Genomic DNA, 19,379 nt, shown 5'->3' with positions numbered 1-19,379 from the left:
AATAGAAAATGACAATGAAACTTATTTGTGCCTATGGTCACACTGAAGGTTCTTCAAAGGAAGGAGTGGAAGAATTTTCCAAGTCATTAGAACAGTCAGCAGATATAAAAAAAATAGTACTGATGGATTTCTCTCAGGACACACACACACACTAGTCATTACTAACGTTGGGTTCCTACATAAAGATGTGCACAAGTTCACACGGAGAGAAGACCATGAAATAAGAAAAGCCTCATTGATTACGTTATTGTTGATAGTGATATCTTCATGCTGGTTCAAGATACATGAGTGTACACAGGATTTGAAATTGGAAGTGACCATCACTTAGTGATAAGCAGGATAAAAATGGTATACAGGATAAACTGCAGACTTGACTAACCAAACATTATTGAAGAAAATTTGAAGCTGTTTGAAAACAAAAACCAAACCTTGGAGTCTCAGTGGAAAACTATGAAGACAATGATTTTTTCAGCTAGGCAGGTATGTGGTTAAGTTGTCTGTGAGATAGAAAAATAAAAACTCCATGGTGGACACAAGAAGTTAAAAGAAGCAGTTCTGGAAAAGAAGAAAACATACCAAAAGTTCCTAGCAAATAAGTCAGCAGATGCCCTAAAAGAATATAGAGAAACATATAAGAGGGCTAAACTATGTATGAAAGCAGCTAAACAAAAGTCATGGGAAGACACTAGGATACATATCAGGAAATTGATGATGGGTTTCTCAAGGATCAGGAGATAGAGGAGAGGATTCAATGACAAGAAGCTGGTGACAGGTCTTTAGAATGCTCTCTATGAAGATAGATTGAATGTGTGTGGGTTGCAAAATTTAGTTGATAGGTGAAAAGAGAGGACATGACAGAAACTTATAAAGGTATTAAAAGGACTTACGACTGACGTAAAAGAAAGTTTTCCATGCATGATGAATAGACAGAGAGAACTCTTCCCTGGCATAAGAGTGTGGTTAGTAATGAACCAGATTTTTACTCAAGGAGTGGTGAATGAGTGGAATGGATTTCTAGAAGTAGTTGTGAGCGCCCTGATAGTTAATGGGTTTAAGGTGAAATATGATAACTATGCTATTATAAAGATATATAAATGGCATTTCAATAAAGAATATGTAAAAAAGATGACTCATAACATTTTGTTTTTTAAGAAAACATAACAGACAACCATAAATTAAACTTTATCAAAAATTTCTTTTTTTTTTTTTTTGGAAGCACTCAAATACAAAAAAAAAAAAAATAAATAAACTTATAAACACACTGCACTTTAAATGAAAAAAAAATTTTAATTATAACAAAAAATTCGAATGTAAGTGTTAAAAAGGTGAACATGTAAAACAGCATGTTTACCTTTTTCAACTTGCTAAATGATGGAAAGTTTCATATCCAAATTCATAAACTTAGATTCACATGTTTTGTCTGAAACAGATTCACTATCAATGCTTTTCTCTTTTTTTGTGAGGTGGGTCTCTAACAACAAAGTAAATAATCCACAATTCAAAAATTATATGGAATTAATAAATATACTGAATAATAAAAAATGTTTTGAATGTTCAGAAATGTCATAACAGGCAAAGCATGCACATGTCCTCTGAGTGTGTGACACATGACCATAGAAAGTTTTCTTACGTCTTTTTTTTTTCTCCTTTTGATGCCACCTACATATATCTTGCATAAGGTGAAGATTTTCTCTTCTGTCTGAATGGAAACCAAAACAAATCTAATGAATACATAAATATACACAAATCTGTTTGAAAATTTGACAGAAAAAAAAATACATTGTTTGCACCTTTCTGTTTAATATTTATTTTACAGTATGACATCCTGAAGGTTCAGTGCTTTACTCCAAACAAACACACACTAGCTAGTAATAGGTGGTAAAAAGTTTCACTCATTACAAATGGTTGGGGGGGGGGGGACAATTTGCAGGTTTCAGAAAATCACAACCATGATTTATTTATTTTTAATGTGTCCTGGAGGAAAAATCGTGGTATTGAGGATCTGCAGTAAGTAACATGATGACAAACAGTCAAACTGAAAAGCTCTGAAAATACCTACAACGGCTATCCTTTGGTTGGAAAGACATGGATTCAAATCCTTCATCACAAACTTAAGTTATTATTTCTAATGGAACCTCAATAACTACCATACATCTCAAATGCCCAAAACTCCACCTTGCACAATTCCTTATGGTGTATGCAAGGGCAATGCTTGTACATTTAAAGAGAGAGATAACCACTTATGTCAGAGAATGCAAAAGTTTGAATCCCCCCCCTTTTTTTTGAACTGCTATGGTTTAAAATTTCCTTATCAAACATTGCATTTTCTGTTTCCATAACTGTGGAGGTGGTCATCAACAACCAACTTTTCATCACCTGGATACCAACTACTGATTAGTGACCTGAAATATGGATTCTGTTACTCTAGATCCACAGATTCTTTCTTTCACTCCACCTACCTAAGAAACAGCCTCTTGCTCAGTCTTCCCAAAGGATGACAGCCTTTATCTATTCATGAAAAGCATCAAGAGATTTCTTCTTAGCCACCTGCCAACTATTAATTTATAAGAAATGTAATTATACTATTAATTACATTTCTCTGAAGTTATTTGTCTGTGACAAGCCACTGAAACTGAGACATGCTGCAAAAGGCAAGATGTGTTTTCTTACTGAAGAAAGACAATATTGAATGATAAATATCAGTTTTAACTCATACATTTTTTTTTTTAAATTTACACTAGATGTATCATTCAAGCAAATCTACTTATAGCGAATAGCATAAAAGAAGACAGATATTTTTAGATTTCTTTTAAATAAAAATGTTCTAATTTATTCATTCATCAACAATGTTTTCTACAAATAAATCAAATGATTTCTACTTATGCAAACAAAAGGCAAGTATTGATATTGCCTGAATTCAATTAATAAGTATATTACACAATGTTCAAATTTTTCTGCCACTCTTTGTAGGTCCAGATGTTTTAAGTGGAGTCCACACTAAGCCTAATAATGTGGCATCTGCTTCTAGAAGGGTCATATCTTGATGAGATCCAAGAAACCGGGTTGAAAGTTCAAGATCTTGAAGACGGAGTTTCACTTTTGCGCCCCGGACATAATTCCTGAAATAAAAAAAAAATATTAGTTATTTCCTTTTTATAAAATTGCAAGTTGACTCTTCTGCTGTTCAACAGTTGTAATTCACATTAAATACCAATACATATCACTGCTGATAATGATGAATAAAAGTTAATTAATCTGACTGATGAACATTAAAACTAGACACTGCTAATTATATTTCATGGTTTTATTTTTGTACTAAACTTTTAAAATGTCTTAATATTATCTTATAATAAATAATATTTCATTTGCAACAGAATCACTGACTATAATTTGGTGATAATATTGTATCACATTTTAAATGAGATTTGTTTTTAACATAAATGAAATATATTAAATAGAATAAATTGCATTTGTCTAAATACAAATGAAACAATGTACTAAGAACCAAATAATTTTAAGTTATGCTGACTTTCATGTTTTACCTGGCAGGCTGAGTGGTTAGTGTATCTGCTCTCCAGCCAAAAGGCTGTGGATTTGAATCCCACTGTGGGCATGAATGTTAATGATTGTCTGTGAAAATACTAGTGGTGGCAGTGGTAGATGGTGTAGGTGTAGATAACGCGGTTCACTGTAGTTGGTGGATTGAGTGGTGGAGACAGAGAGTTGTAGAGTGCCCTCCCTCGATGAGTCTTTGGACTCCTTGGAGGAGTCACGTTATAATAATAATCTCCATATTGAGATCTTATTTAAAGCTACATTTTTTCAATGAGTATTGTTGCATAAAAGGACAGACTCTATATACAATGCTTAATTAAAGTTAAAACCAATTAAATCCACTTTAAAACTAGACTGTCTTAGATATGCTGACGACATCCTGTGATTTGGCCAATTAGCCACCAGGCACCTGTCACTTAATAAGTTTATTCTATCAGGAACAACATTCATTATCATCTGAATGACAAGGCTTACTTCAAGCCAATTAACTTCACTCTACAGAAAGCCAGCCCACACAGACATATACAATATATCTTAATGATAACTAGAAAACACAATTTTAGCAAATTAGGCACTGCTAACTTAGGACTATTTCTTCCTTAAACAAGGCACTGAATATACTCCAATCCCTTGAATCAACCTTCAGAAATAATATTTATAACAGTAAACATATCAAAGTTTCCACAGTTAGCCTATTGGCTGTCGCTTTGCAACCATATGCTTGGAGAAGGAGTGTCCTAGGTTCGATTCATGTCGGTAATGAGGAGCTGAAGGATCTTTCAGCCATAGCCAAGTTAGTCTTGGGCATGGATAGTAGTGTTCCCCCCCCCCCCAGTCTATCCTCGGGTTTATCATCCCGCAAAGCAGGCAAACCAGCCTTGAGAACTCAACAGTATGGACATAGGATACACCAGGGCGTAAGGCTGCCCACCTTATCCTGTGAACGGTTTGAGGTCCAAAGATTAATAAAAACCCTCGACACAGCAAGTTAAAAGAGGGAAAAAGGAAAATGAGATGAGAAACATATCAATTAGTACTTAAATCTAACTAAAATGAATAAAAAAAGTTATAAACATATCATATTCTAAAGACAGCTCAAATGGCAAATTTTTCAAAGAATATAACATACTAATTTTCCACCAAAACTGCTAATCTAGTTAGCTCTTCCAGACCTAACTCATTCACCTATATGGCATTTCTTGTGCATGTCAGCTACCATAACATGATAAGAAAGGAAGTGGAACACTACATTGAATTCAAACAATTTGATGTGTCTTAGGCTACAGAATAGAACAGAACAGAAAAGCCTATGCATCATCCACAAAACAAAATAAGATTTAAAACTAGTAAGATTTGAAGTAGCTAGATACCCTTAAATCAACAGAACTTTTCCCCTATACCACTGGTCAGCCAAAACCAGAAGGATTATCCAGTACCAATACCTAAGCATCTCTGGCAGTCTAGACAAATGGCAAATCAGGATAATACAAGTGGCATTGTTAGTGGTTAAATTCTAAATGAATAAGTTCCACGGCCCTTAAAGTAAGGATCATAAATGTGACTATTGCTAGATTGTCGCAACATATTTTTTACATTTTATTTATTTATTTATTCGGGTGGAGTTTGTTTAGACCTTTCCCCTTTAATACATAATAATCCATTTATCCACTCTCTGATGCTAATTGAATTCCCTGATATGAAGAACTTGTGTCTAGGGTCTGTACCTCTGCACATGTTATACATCCCAAACCACCGTCCTTACAAAATAACCAACTATATTTACCTTTGAATGTGATCCACTGGTCGAGTGTCAAGCAAGTCGGCAAATCTTTTCTTTCGTTCAACGTATTAATATTATCGGATTGCAATTGATGGGAATTCTGTGTTTCTGTGGATTCATTGCAGACCTCTTTCTCTTCAGAAATTACATAAGAACTGTCATTACAAACTTGTTTTATATTATCACTGTCATCTGAGCTATTTTTCCATTTAAGGAAGATACCAATGTATCTATCCATAGTTGAAATACCATACTTACTCAAAGATAACTTGCCCTCACGTATAACTCGCACCCCTGGTTTTACTTTTTGAAAAAAGAAATTAAAAAGTTTCAAATATACCCCGTACATGAAAAAAAGTTTAAACACTTTCATGTCGGGGCGATAGTAACTTGCTCCCCACAGTAAACAACATACCCTCCCCAAGTAGCCACTATACTGCAGAGGCAAGAAAAACAAGTATTTATTATGTCAGTGAATAAGGTACGAGCAGTCTGTGTAATATATTTCTCAACAAATAGTGCAATTAGAGACAACTGGGATATAAACGATACTAATTAATGAATCACATGTCCCCTCATACAGAAACTATGCTGTACAGACTCAAGCAACACCATATGTTGCACCGGCAAACACAGTATCTAACTAAAAAACCACTGTTATTAGTTAGATGTGTGTGCGAGTCTGCCTGCCGCAAAGCAGCAATAAAATTCAATCGAATGTGTTAAAACTAAGAAATATGTATATATAGTGTATGTTGTTATGGCAGTTTCACATATTATGGAATTCGGTTGAAGAGAGTTAGTATTTCAACTCAACTGTCAGCTTGCTTTTATCTTTCAGTTGCACAATCTTTTGTTAATACCACACCAATCATATGCATGTCTTAATAACCTACCATTGTCTGTTTCGCACCCTGCTTTCACTTCTCACTAGTCATCCATGAAGGATTGTTCATTAGGCATTTCAAGTCTTGTAAATTACTGGCAGTACCACTGACAGGGTGTAGCATAGAGGAAGCCTCACAGCGCCACTTAATTAAGGGCACTCATTCAGCCATGTTGTGATGAGCGCCATATTAGGGCAACAAGATATTTTACAATATCTGATGTAGATACAATAGATTTATTTGAAGAATTAAAACTTCTCTCAAAAATAATACAAGAGAAAAGGTGCTCCTCACCAAATTTTATCATATACACTGCTCAAAACAATTTGGGGATAATTATAACTATTGGGTACTTTATACATGAATAAATATTTCTTACTTATGGATAGGGTGTAATTGATGAGATATTGTTTAAATAATCAATATTTATTACAAATTGTGTTACATTTGTAAATTATTTTTATAACTTTATAATTTATAACAAAATCAAAATATCCACTAATTGTTTTCAGCAGTATATATATATATATATATATATATATATATATATATATATACACACACACACACACACACACACACACACGTAAAACCCTTTTTACACTTTCCAGGGGGACTGATCAAAAAAAGTGTAAATAGCAGGAAATGTAAAAAACATTAAAAAAAAGACTAAAAGATACTTAAATATAAAGAGCCAATAGGCTTCATTTCGACAATATAAACATTATTTAAAATAAGGGGATATTAAATCCCACATTGTTTTAAAACCGAATAAGAAACTCAAAGATTGGTATCAGAGAGTTTCATGCCGAATATAGTATAAACTATAAAAGTATCGGCGATTACTAGCGTGAGCTAATACAAGTAGTCCCATTACGTAGTACAAACACAGGCAACTCACGGCAAAAGGTGGGTAAAGTTCTCATCGCTATTCTTGGTATTTTCCATAATGTAAAAACACATTTCCTAGGAAATGTATGCTGTTATTACATTATGGTGGGAGGTCATATTTCAATAAAGGCTGAAACCAGTCACTACCCAGACTGGTTTCAGCCTTTATTGAGGGATTATCAGTGAGTAGCTAAACCAAATTAATACCAAAGGTTATTGCGAAAAGAACTTATATACTCTGCTATACGAGTTGTCAAAAAGGTGCATCCATTAAGTTACTTAAATATAGAGCCTAAAAAGATGAAGGCTAAAAGATAACTTACTGCTAGTATGTGACTCTACATGCTAGATTACAAAACTTAATAACTGAAAATAAATGAATTTACAATTACTTACATTTATCTATTTAAAAAAAAATCTTTAATTATTGATTGTTTTTGCCTTTTCTGCACTCTTATAAGTTCCACCTGCCACCTAACCACAGTGAATAAGGCATTAAATGCCCCATCGTCTCCTGATGCACTTGCAATATACCACCTCAAAAAAGAGATAGCTTCCATTGCTTCTTTACTAGTAAGGACAGTAGGCTCTTACTCACAGTCTTCTTCAACCACTTCTTCACCAAGGTGGTTGGAAAGGATATCCTCCACTTCCTTCCTTCCTTTTCACAACCACAACTCCTGCTTTCCGGAAACAGTTGGATATGGTTTCAGGAGTAACATGCAACATGCATTATGTGGTCATGCTTTGGTCACATAATGCATGGCATCAAGGATTGATATGGTCATTTGTTTTGGGTTCATACCATTATCATGTATAAACAGCTTTTTCAAGAAGCATTTTTCTATATTTCTATTTAAATGCATGGATGATGCCCAGATCTAATGGCGGAAGATCACTTGTACAATTAGGGGGAGAGAACACTAATCTAATGTTTCTGAGCTGCAGATCTTCAGGGTGTGCAGGACATTTGCCTAGCAGTAGTATTTTGCAGTGATTTGCCCCTATTTTAGCATCCAGAGCATGCATGGTGGATGTGAAGATGCTGCTGGTCATCCATGCTGTGCTGCTGGCATCATACTTAGTAGGCAGATTTTTCACGTTTTTAAAACACCTTGGCTTTTTAAATTTAAAAATTACCAGTGGAGGTAATTTTTCTAATCCATCAGCATTGACCATGAGTAAAACAGTTACCCTCTGCTTGCTGAGTTTTCCACCGTGACACTTCTCTCTTTTAAAACATGTTTTACTTGGCGTTTTACATGTTATAAAAGAGCCCAGTTTCATCAACATTAAAAATATTTTTCAGTTCATAGTCCTGAATAGTAGTTTTTAGTTCATGTTTCCACTGGTTTACAGTTTCCCCTGAAACACTATTACTTTATCCACACACCTGATTATACACAATATTGTGACGAGTCTTGAAACAATCAATCCATCCATTTGACGCAGTAAAACCATTAATCTCCAACCTCGCAGCAAATTCAAGGGCTTTCAACCGAAGTATAGTATCATCAACTGGAATACCCGATGCTCTCATAGAAACAAACCACTCTGTCATAAGTTTATCCAATTCATCGTATGTCGATTTCCGGATATATTTTCGTTTTTTGACATAGAGCCAGATTGCTTTGCATTGAGTTCAACGCTTGACCTGTTTTTTACTATCGTGTTCAAAGTGGACATGGAGAATCCAAGATCTTTTGCTAATTGCCCATGTGTTCCGGCATGACAATCTACACGTCACAGAACTGCCATCTTTTCTTCTACCGAAATACATTTTCTGTCTTTTTTCTCCATGTTACGAACATGGATCATCCACCAACGCAACTTGAAAGCAACTATCACATGCTAAATTATGTAGCAGAAATTCTGCAATATACTATGTGCTTCTGAATGCGACTATGAACACCAACACTGCAAGCTAGTGAAGCAATATTTCATGAACTATGGTTTATTCACTGATATCTAATATTCACAAGTAACAACTGTTACTTGGTAGAAGTGTGAATGTGATTTCACAATTTGTGTATGATCCTTGTTCACGATTTCAATACAGCACTGTGAATGTGAAATCACATCACAACATGTTACGGGTGCCACGAGCTACTGACAGTTTAAAATTACTGATGTGAAAACTTCACGGTATCAATTCGTACTGTGATTGAAAAATCAGGTATTGCTCATCACTACTGCAAGCGTGCAGGTCACCGCGATGGCAGAAACGAAACTACAGCTGAAAGCAACGCCATCTGGGAACAGAAATGCACAGATTTTCATAGAAATCGATTCATTTTCTAATACAAGTCTAAGGAAAACTGCTGCCATGCCTCACCACGAAGCAAAAAGTTTAAATTTAACCTTGCACCAGAAAATGAATGCTGTCTTTTGGGAGAGCAAAGATGTCATTCACTAGAACTGTATAGTGACAGGGATAACAATTAATTTACAAAGCTATGTGAAAACCTTCAGCATGTTGAAAGAATAACTAATTGCGTCTGAGAACAGTCACGACTTTTGCAACATGACAATGTGAGTCTATACACATGCTCATTCATGTATGTACTATTGAAGACATTAGATATAAAATTTTGGACACCTCCTTACAGCATGCTCTGAGGTCTATCAAACTTCTGGTTATTTCCTAAACTGAAGACACATCATCAAAGAATCCATTCTGAAAGTAAAACAGATAAAATCAGAGGCAAGAAAATGGTTTAGAAAAACATGTGAATAGTGTTTACCATGATGACTTAAAAACTTATGATGCAGTGGAGAAAATGTACTGAAAGGGAGGAATATTATGTCAAGAAATAGCTTATGGCTATAAAGTAGAGAAGTCAAACTATCTTTTGTTCTTTTGTTTCATTGACATCTCTCTTTTGGGTGGCCAGATCACAACAGAGAGAAACTAGTGCATGAGGGAATTCAAAATTACTTTTGGAATTCCCTCATACACTAGTCCCTTACTCATAAAACACAATGCATTAATATTTTTATACAGTTAAAAACTAACTTTAGCTCTCCATTCCTCCAGAGAGATTATAACCGCTCTTTAGGTAGCTTTATGAAGCGTACATACTATTTGTTGACTATTAAATACTGCAAACAGATAAAGTTCATCTGGGCAACAACAACAACAAAGCAAGAGTTTAAACTTAAATATGATAAGTACTGTAATATCAACTATAAGTATTTCCCCCACCTCCCCCAAAAAATTCTAAGAATGTGAATTTTTATTGGTGAGTGTGAAATCATAGTTCTGTGATTATGGCAATCTCATGTATAAGAGTGGTGTGTGTGGGAGGGAGGGGGGGAATAATTATGTGAATACCACTATTTGGATGGAAAGATGTTGCAAGCATTGAGTTTTCAACTGTCAAAAAGCTACAAAATCACATTTCTCTTTACTTTACCTAGAAGCTACAATATAAATAAAGAAATGTCAGATAAAACAAAGCATGATAAGAAAATACATGCAGGTAGCAAGAAATACTCATTTATTGTGTTATGTGCTGTTTTAGCCATTTTTGCAAAATGCCCTCTGAACTTGAATTCCTCATCTACCAACTCAAATCTGACTTCATCAGTTTCCTGGAGTACAGCTCCCATTAATGTGGCATATACTGGTAATCTTTTCACTCCAAAATGCATAACCTTACACTTTGCCACATTATATTGATATCCATTCTCCTTTGCTCCTTTACTTCCAGTCTATTTAAATCATCCTATATCATCTTTATTGATAATTGCTCTGCCGAATGTTACACTATCTTCAAATTAAATATTTCCCCTCAAATCATCTTGTGTATACTTAAGGTACAAATTAAATAGCAGTGGGCACAATTAGAGAAGCCTATAGCATGCTACTACTGACAGGTCTTCCAGGAACTCTGCTCCTTAATAAACTACTGTCTGGTATCTCTGCAACAACAACAACAATCCTCTTATCTATATCACCAACTTTATGTCCATGTTCATTTGCTGTAATTTATGTATCAGAATTCCATGCAGTATCCTGTCAACCCCTTTGCAAATTCACATGTCACTTTATTATAAAGTACGTTTACTGAACCATGACTCATCCTTCACAAAACTATGCTTCCCCTATACAGTATCTCATTCCTGAATTTCATCTTTAATCAACTTTTCCAATTCCTTAATCACTACTCCTGAAATTCTAACTAGTTAATAATTTGCTATTTGTCTTGGAACCTTCTTTATGCAACAGAAGTATTTTCCCACTCCTTCCATTCTCTTTGGATTGTACCAGAGCTGGGACTCAGATTAAATAATCTAGTCAAAGGTACTACCAATTTCTTGTAACACACAAGCTGATATCCCATCCAAACCTATAGTTGTATTCGCATTAAGATTCGAATATCCTATGCACCTCAATTTCTTTTACCCCTACTTTATGAAGCATGCATACTATTTCTTGACTATTAAATAGTGCAAACAGATAAAGTTCATTTGGGCAACAACAACAAAGCAAGAGTTTACACTTAAATATGATAAGTCCATCCACATTTACCCCCGTCATATCTATTATTGTGGATGATACAATCTTGCATAATGTTCACTCAATAATTCAACCATTTCATCTGCTTCAGTTCAACTCTCTACTAACTGCATTTATCAAAATTATTCTGCTATGGTCATTCTTTCTTTTACTTGCCACATACTGAAAAACACTCTTTCAGATTACTCTTGGCTTGTTCAGCTAATCTCCTCTCATACTCTGATTTTGGATTTCTTACCATACCATCGCTCTTCTGGCCTGTGCTTTATACTGCTAATGGGATTTCTGATCACGTTTCTCTTTGAATCCCTTCCACATACTTATTTCTTTTTTTTTAAAAACTCCTGCTTAATGCTGCAACTAATCCATTTAATTCCCAATTTATTAATTCTCTTAGCTGTGTGTATGCAGTCAGCTACTTACTTTCTTTCTTCTTGCTCTCTTGACCACATGCATGGCACAGATGTGTTGATAAGTCGTTTTTTTTTTTTTGTGTGTGTGTGGGCCTGATATTAATAAAGTGAATAGCATATTACTGAAACTAATGCACATAGAAATTATGTGCAACAAGTTATTAATTAATGTTAGCAGATCATAAAAGATGATGCATTTCTGTACAAGCATAAATTTTTTTTTTTTAATATTATTACCCTGACTTATATCAAATTACTGTATGCAACTTTGTAGTCCTAAAAATCATTCCCATTCTTCTTTTTAATCATTTTAATCACAGCATAAGTATAATAACCAGTGAGAATAGTGATTTCTTGTTCCATTACAGCAGTAGGTCTTAACCTTTTCAGTGATCGGCACCCCCTTGAATCTAAAAATAAGTTCTCACACCCCCTTGGAAAATGTGTTTCTATTTCTTTATTTAGGAAATAACATCTATTGCAAGAATATTTATTGATTGAAAAATAAACACATACATTTACATATACATACAAAACAATATCTCAATTTTTAATGGCTATGTTGTTGTTGTTGTTGTTGTTTATTCATAATAATACTTTTGAAGCGAGGCTCCTTTTCTGAAAGAGCCACGCATAAGTCATCACTTGCATTTAAGCGATTTCTGGCTTTTGTTTTTATGTGCAAAAGTGATGAAAATCCCATTTCACACAGGTAGGTGGTGGCAAATGGTAAAAGTGTCTGCAATGCTGCTTTTGCCAGCTGTAAATAAGGTTCTAACTGTGTAAACAAGAACTGTTCTATGTCCAGTTTTTCAAGTTCCATTTGAATACGTGCAATGGCTCGTATTTCAATAAGATTAAATAGCTGTCGTCCATCAAATCTGGGTCAACATTTAGAAACTTCTCTGGCACCCCCAGTGGTGCACACACCCCAGGTTAAGAACCACTGCATTAGAGGCACTAGTAGCACTATTGTACTGTCATTCAAATCGACATACATAGTGTGATTATCGACATGACATGATGGTGGTCAGACACATATATGTAAGTTAAATTAGTAAAATACATAACTAGAAGGTAAAGAACTAACTTTGTATATATTAACAGCAGAATATACAAATAAATGGCTGGCCAAGTGGTTAGTGTATCCGCTCTCCAGCAAAAGGCTGCGGGTTCGAATCCTGCCATGGGAATGGATGTTTGTGATTGTCTGTGAAAATTGTAGTGATGGAGAAGGAGGGTTGTAGAGTAGGAACCCTTCCTCGATGAGTCCTTGGACTCCATGGAGGCATCATGTAATAATAATAATAATAATAATAATAATAATAATAATAAATAATAATAATAAATCACCTGAAGAGTTTATAAAAAAAAAGAACATGACATTAGTTCCATTTGGATAAACAAGCGAGCATTCTAGTTCCTATTTAAATGATAATGCAAATTAATAGATTGCATGGTTAGCCTAGTGGCTATGCGCTTCACAACCATATGCCTGGGGAAGGAGTCCTAGGTTCGATTCCTGTCAGAGATGCGAGGAGCTTAAGGATCTTCCTCAGCCAGAGCCAAGTTAGTTGGTCTTGGGTGTGGACAGCAGGTTTTTTTCCACCAGTTTATCTGGTGAAAAGCATATATATACTATGACAAGGGAGGCAATAGGAAAACACCTTGCTCATAATCATCTCCCTAGTATGGTAGCATATAGCTAACCTCACTAGCCAAACGGCTGAGGGAATGGGATAGGATAGGCAAATTCATACATACTTTGATATAGAGAACTACTAATACCATTAATGGAAAATAAGAAATTACTATTCTCACTTCTTTCTTATTCCAATAGAAAAACTGCCTATTGACTATGCAAGAAAATGTTACAATTTTGGTAAAATGATAAAATTTTTCTTAGGATAGGAAGCTGGGGGAAAGGAAATTGAGGTGAAGGTATAAACATAGAGAGTGGTCAGTGAATGAAATGCGTTTACTAAAAGTGTGACAAGTTTGGTGGTGGAGAAGTAATGGTTTGGGGTGCATTCAGCTGGTTTGGAGTGAGACCACTGGTTGTTGTCTGTGGTTCCATGAAGGCAGCTCGGTATCTTGATATTATGGATAATCAGGTGCTGCCTACACTGGAGTTTTTATGGAACAGCCCCATGTTACTATCATAACGACAATGCCCCATGCCACAAAACTGCAGGTTGTTATGGAATGGTATGAAGAGATGCTATTAAAACCCCATCGAACACCTGTGAGATGACTTGGAGCAGGGATTGAGGTCCAGAGCAGCACGTCCTTGATCTATTGAACTCAGTGCTGCTTTGATGGAGGAATGGAGAAAAATTCCACCTGATGTCTACCACACACACACATTGGTGGAAAGCCTCACTCAAAGAATGCAGGAGTTGATCGAACCAAAGGTGGACATCCCAGATATTAGGATTCGACTGCTGGTATGAATTGTAAATTGCTAAAATATCCAGACAATTATTGGTAGATAGTGTATATTTTATAGCATTACACACACACACACACATATATATACATACAATCAAGTTTAAATCGTTTATTAATTGTTAGGGTAGGCTCAGTTTAAAAAAATCTGTTTCAAATCAATAATTTCCTGATTTAAATTTTCTGGAATTGTCATGTATTTATATGCATTAATGAATTGGGAGAGTGCAATTGTTTTTTATAGTGTAGGTGCAAGAACTGTGAGTAAATTTAAGTGTGATATGACAAGGCAATGTGGAATTCAGGATAAGCCTTTCACAGCATTCCTCTTGCTCTTTTGTTTGGATCATCCACCTATATGAATCAAAGTGTAAGTAACTGTCTACATTGGTTGGCTTATGATAAATTTTCATACTGATATTATTATTATTATTATTATTCCTGATACCTCCAAGGAGTCCGAAGACTCATCGTGGGAGGACATCTACAATTCTCTCTACACCTAACCTCTACTACGAATCATCTCCATCAACGCCATCTACCGCCCACTTCCAACACCACCACAACTAGTAATTTTTGTCTGTAAATTGCGTGTGTTCTGATGGGCCGATTTGTATGTATGCGGGATGAAAAACCCGAGTTTCCGGGAGAAAAAACCCTGCTATTCTTGGATCTTGTGAATTAACATCATTAAGAAAGGAATTATTTTCTGCATACTCAATACTAAAACACAGTATCACTAAAATTATTAAGGATTAATAAATCTGAAACACTAGTTTTTTATATATATATATATATATATATTTTTTTTTTTTTTCAAGTTCTTAGGTCTTTTAAATTTGTCCTTCTTTATACTTTTAAGTTTGCAGATTTCTTAGGCTTTCAATGTACCTTTTTTGTTTTCAATCCACTTTTGTTTCATTTTTACTTATCAATTTTTACTCATTCATTATCATCGCACTTATTCACTACTGATCTATTTCATTGTCTTTTATATCAATTTTGAAAAATCTCAATATTTAGGAAACTACATCAAGATTTTACTGCCAATGCAGAAAACGCAGGCAATTATGCCCATTTATGATTGTTTTCATTAACAGTTTTAATACCTTCCTAATTTAAAAAAGAGTTGTAGCCAAAAAACATCTGCAGAATGTAAATGAAAACATATAGGTTATCAATGAGAGTTTATCCAATAATGGAAGGAATTTTTATGGGGTGGACATAGTGAGAATGAAAGATCTCCCCCACGAAATTGCACTAAAGTATGGTAAGTAGAATGAAGTGGCATTTTGTATGTGGAAAGGTGATGTGGTTGGAATTTGTTGCTAAAGTGTAAAAATGCGAGAACTGTGAGTAAATTTAAGTAGGATATGACAAGGCATTGTGGCATTTAGGATAAGTCTTTCAGAGTGGTCCTCTTGCTTTTTTGTTTGGATCATCCACCCAACAAGTTAATTTTGGACCACCCTTAAGACACTTTTGTTCATCTTTGGGGAGAAGAGGGAACTCTGGGTCAGAAGAATTCCAAAACATCCTCCTAATGAGAAAAAATAATATAATTTTGAATATCTGGCACAAACTACACCTACCCTACATGTTATGCTACTACACATGCCATTACAATCCAATGCTTTAGGAACATGAAACCTTTAGTTCATTATCTAAAAACTAGAAATATCCTGAAACCAAAACTTTCAAGATCCTAAGATCTAAGACTATGTCTAACAATAATATTATATGAAAAGCTAGGTAAATAAGATTCTCGAAATCTGTATTTTCCATAATAAAATAATATAAACATTCTTCTTTCATGCAGTAAACATCTGTGTGATGTACACTTCAGATGATGATTACGACATCCACTTTTGATGCATAAACACACAGCAAATAGAAAGAGCTGTCTAAATATGGGGAATGAAATGTGGTAACTTTTACGAGCCACTTCAGGCCTCCAAATAATGTAGGAGGTGCATGAGTTGATTTATTAGAGAATAAGTTTAATAACTCTCTTGAATAGTCATTTTGAAGGAACTGATTACACAAGAATATGTTGATCTTTCTTTTTTGTTTCATTATTCTTAATAATCCTTAAAGCACTATTCTTCAAGGCTGTGATAATACTATTTTTTTTTTTTTTTTTGAAGATGGATCATCTCAACCTAAAAGAACAGTGCTTTAACGATTTAAAAGTATGATGAAATGAAAGAAGACTCCTGTTCAACCAATTCCATCAAAATGGCTCTATTCAAGAAGTTCATGACTTATTTTTAAATGATATTAACAATATTAACAACAATTGAACTATTTTTTAAAATGATGCTTTATTAATTATTTTTATTTTGCTGAATTTCAAATAAGCATCATCAGAGCAAACACAGCATGTATACATGACAGTGACCACTCACTGTCATGTACACATTGCTGTGTTGTGCTCTGATGATGCTGATTTGGAATTCAGCGAAATACAAGCAGTTAATAAAACATTGTTTTAAAATATATTTCTTTGGGCGTTGTTAATACCGTTAAAAATAAGTCATAAACAACCGTAAACATCTAGGCTTATCTGTTAGGCTATTCAAGGTTATTAAAATAACTATTATTCTCTGACAAAACCAACTCATGCATCTACAAAAATTAATTATAAGGGTATCATTTCTTTATCCAACATGAACGGAATGTCAAGACAGACAGCACATCTTTTAAGAACATTTAATGTCTGAACAACCTTCAAACCAGTCCACATTTGACTCTCATTTTTTTTTTTTTAATTATGATTGTTAATGTGTTCAGATCTTTTGTATACTCTCTACTACTTTTCCTGATGATGTCAATTGAGGGTGAAACATGTTGAAGGTCATCTAACTTTTCTAATAAATCAATGAGCCTTACTCTGTATTATTAATTTTTGTGAGTAGTCCTCATAGTTATCACATAAAGAAATAAAATTTCTCTAGGCCTATCTGGTTGGATTATTATTTTCTATCATGTCAAACTGTTTGTGTTTACTGCACATTACATGAAGAAGAAGGGAGTGATATGTTTGATGAACAGCTACAAGTTGTAGTCCTTTGTGAAAAGTGTGAGAAAGAATTCCACAAGTTGAAGAGGTTTGGTATGTTTGAAGTTTAATAAGTCAGACTCATCCTAAATGAAGTAAAATTACTGTCCCATATCCCAAAATAATATTATTTTAATTTGAATTGTATATTATTTTATTATTTGTTTTGGTTTTTTTCATAACAAGATATGCTGATTCCTAATCAAGTGCCAAAGTTAGTTTTTATTATTTTTGATGAGATATCGCAGAATTTAATGTACATGAAATGCATTATTGATGTTGAAAGTTTATTTTTCACTTGGTTAGAGTATAATAAATTTAGTTTAATCCTTTATCCAAGTGTGAGCAAACAAAGTTTGCACCTGAAAGTATCTTCAGGACTGGGGTAAGGTGGTACAACACCAGGGAAACTCGTTGCAAAGGTGGAGGAAGCTACCAACATTGGCCCCCACTGAAGAGACCTCAATAAAGGTCAAAACCTAGTCTGGGTAGTGGCCCTTCCCTTAATGCATAACATTAGACATATCCGCAAGGAGATGTGTTTTGCATTATAGGAGATACTGAGTTAGGAGTGTTGGTAGCTTCCTCCACCTTTGCAACGAGTTGCCCTGGTGTTGTACCACCTTACCCCAGTCCTGAAGATACTTTCAGGCACAAACTTTGTTTGCTCACACTTGGATAAAGGATTAAACTAAATTTATTATGAAATGCATTAAATGTGATACGGGGGGGGCGTATCACATTTAACGCATTTCAATTTTATTACCAATGATATTTTTAAACTGCATCTAAACACAGTGGGCAATTAGTTGCTGTGGTATAGTACAATTGTTTTCTTAAGTGAAACAAACAGCATTATATAGTATAAGTAGCAACTTGGTTGGTTGTCAAAAAATGACTCATTAGTAAAGGGTACTTTGATATTCAATTCATATTCTTCGTTAAAATTAACAGTAATAAATAACGTAATCCTAAATACGCTTGCGATACTTACTCTGCATTTGTTCTCGGTCTCTGACACACACAATGAAATTTTCCACCAAAGTCAATATATAAGTCATTGTCTACAACGTGATATATATTTCCTATTACAACTTTATTCTTTGGGTCGCCAAGTTGCATAAGCTTCGAATTACGAAGCAGATTACGAAAGGTGGGAGATTTCTGTGGTATTTCTACTTCAATAGTTTCTTTCTCTAGTTGTTGAAATTTTTTGAATGTCTCGGCAAAACTACTTTTCGTTGTATCGCTTTCCGCTGGACTAACTGCACTACTGGTTTCATATACTTTAGCTTTCAGGGGTAATTGAGAAGAAACTGTTGACGTATAATGAGAATTCTGTGACAAATCATGCTTTTTAATATTAGAATCGTCACTACTTCCAAATTCAGTTTCACCAGAGTTCCCTGAAGAAGTACATCTACAATACAAACCAATATTCAGATTCTTCCTAACAACCAAATACACATTACGCCAAACCAACAGGGCTGACATCTTGCAAGAGCATCATCAGCGCCACCATTACAAAATGTATCAAAATAAGGAACTACTATTATTATTATTATTTTAACGGTGTCTCCACGGGGTCAAAGGACTCATCGCGGGAGACCCGATATTGACACACTAACCATTATTTACACAATACCTGTCATACCACTCCTTAAATTCATTCACAACCACCTCTGGCAAAGCATTCCACTCATTCACAACCCTCCAAGTAAAAAATCTAGTCCTAACACCCTTGTTAACCACAATCTTACACAATCTCCAGGGATGGTCCCTCATTCTCTCACTTCCTACATTGGTCTTAAAAATATCATCA

The 19,379-nt window shown here is 34.6% G+C and overlaps 1 protein-coding gene across 1 annotated transcript; it reads right to left on the bottom strand.

The window, feature by feature from the left end:
* Window positions 1–2,803: 2,803 nt before the first annotated feature.
* mRpS28 (mitochondrial ribosomal protein S28) lies at window positions 2,804–19,051 on the bottom strand. The gene is made up of 2 exons (XM_090406653.1): window positions 18,552–19,051; window positions 2,804–3,119 (listed from the first exon to the last, which is right to left on the bottom strand). Exons 1-2 carry the CDS (start codon window positions 19,049–19,051, stop codon window positions 2,945–2,947), a joined length of 675 nt encoding a protein of 224 aa, XP_090262779.1. The 3' UTR covers window positions 2,804–2,944.
* Window positions 19,052–19,379: the final 328 nt, after the last annotated feature.

The sequence above is a fragment of the Typopeltis vanoorti genome, chromosome 16, assembly GCF_054136105.1.
Source record: "Typopeltis vanoorti isolate ZY-2024b chromosome 16, IOZ_Tvanoo_1.0, whole genome shotgun sequence".
In the NCBI taxonomy this organism is placed as follows: domain Eukaryota; kingdom Metazoa; phylum Arthropoda; class Arachnida; order Uropygi; family Thelyphonidae; genus Typopeltis; species Typopeltis vanoorti.
Note: the sequence above shows the minus strand (reverse complement) of the source record. Positions and strands in the feature narration are given on the sequence as shown.

What these genes read in the sequence shown, in the direction of transcription:
- mRpS28 (XM_090406653.1), bottom strand. Translation starts at nt 19,051, where the DNA reads ATGTCAGCCCTGTTGGTTTGGCGTAATGTGTATTTGGTTGTTAGGAAG. An exon ending in AGACCGAGAACAAATGCAGA is followed by an intron (nt 3,120 to 18,551) that starts GTAAGTATCGCA and finishes TTTTTATTTCAG; the next exon opens with GAATTATGTCCGGGGCGCAA.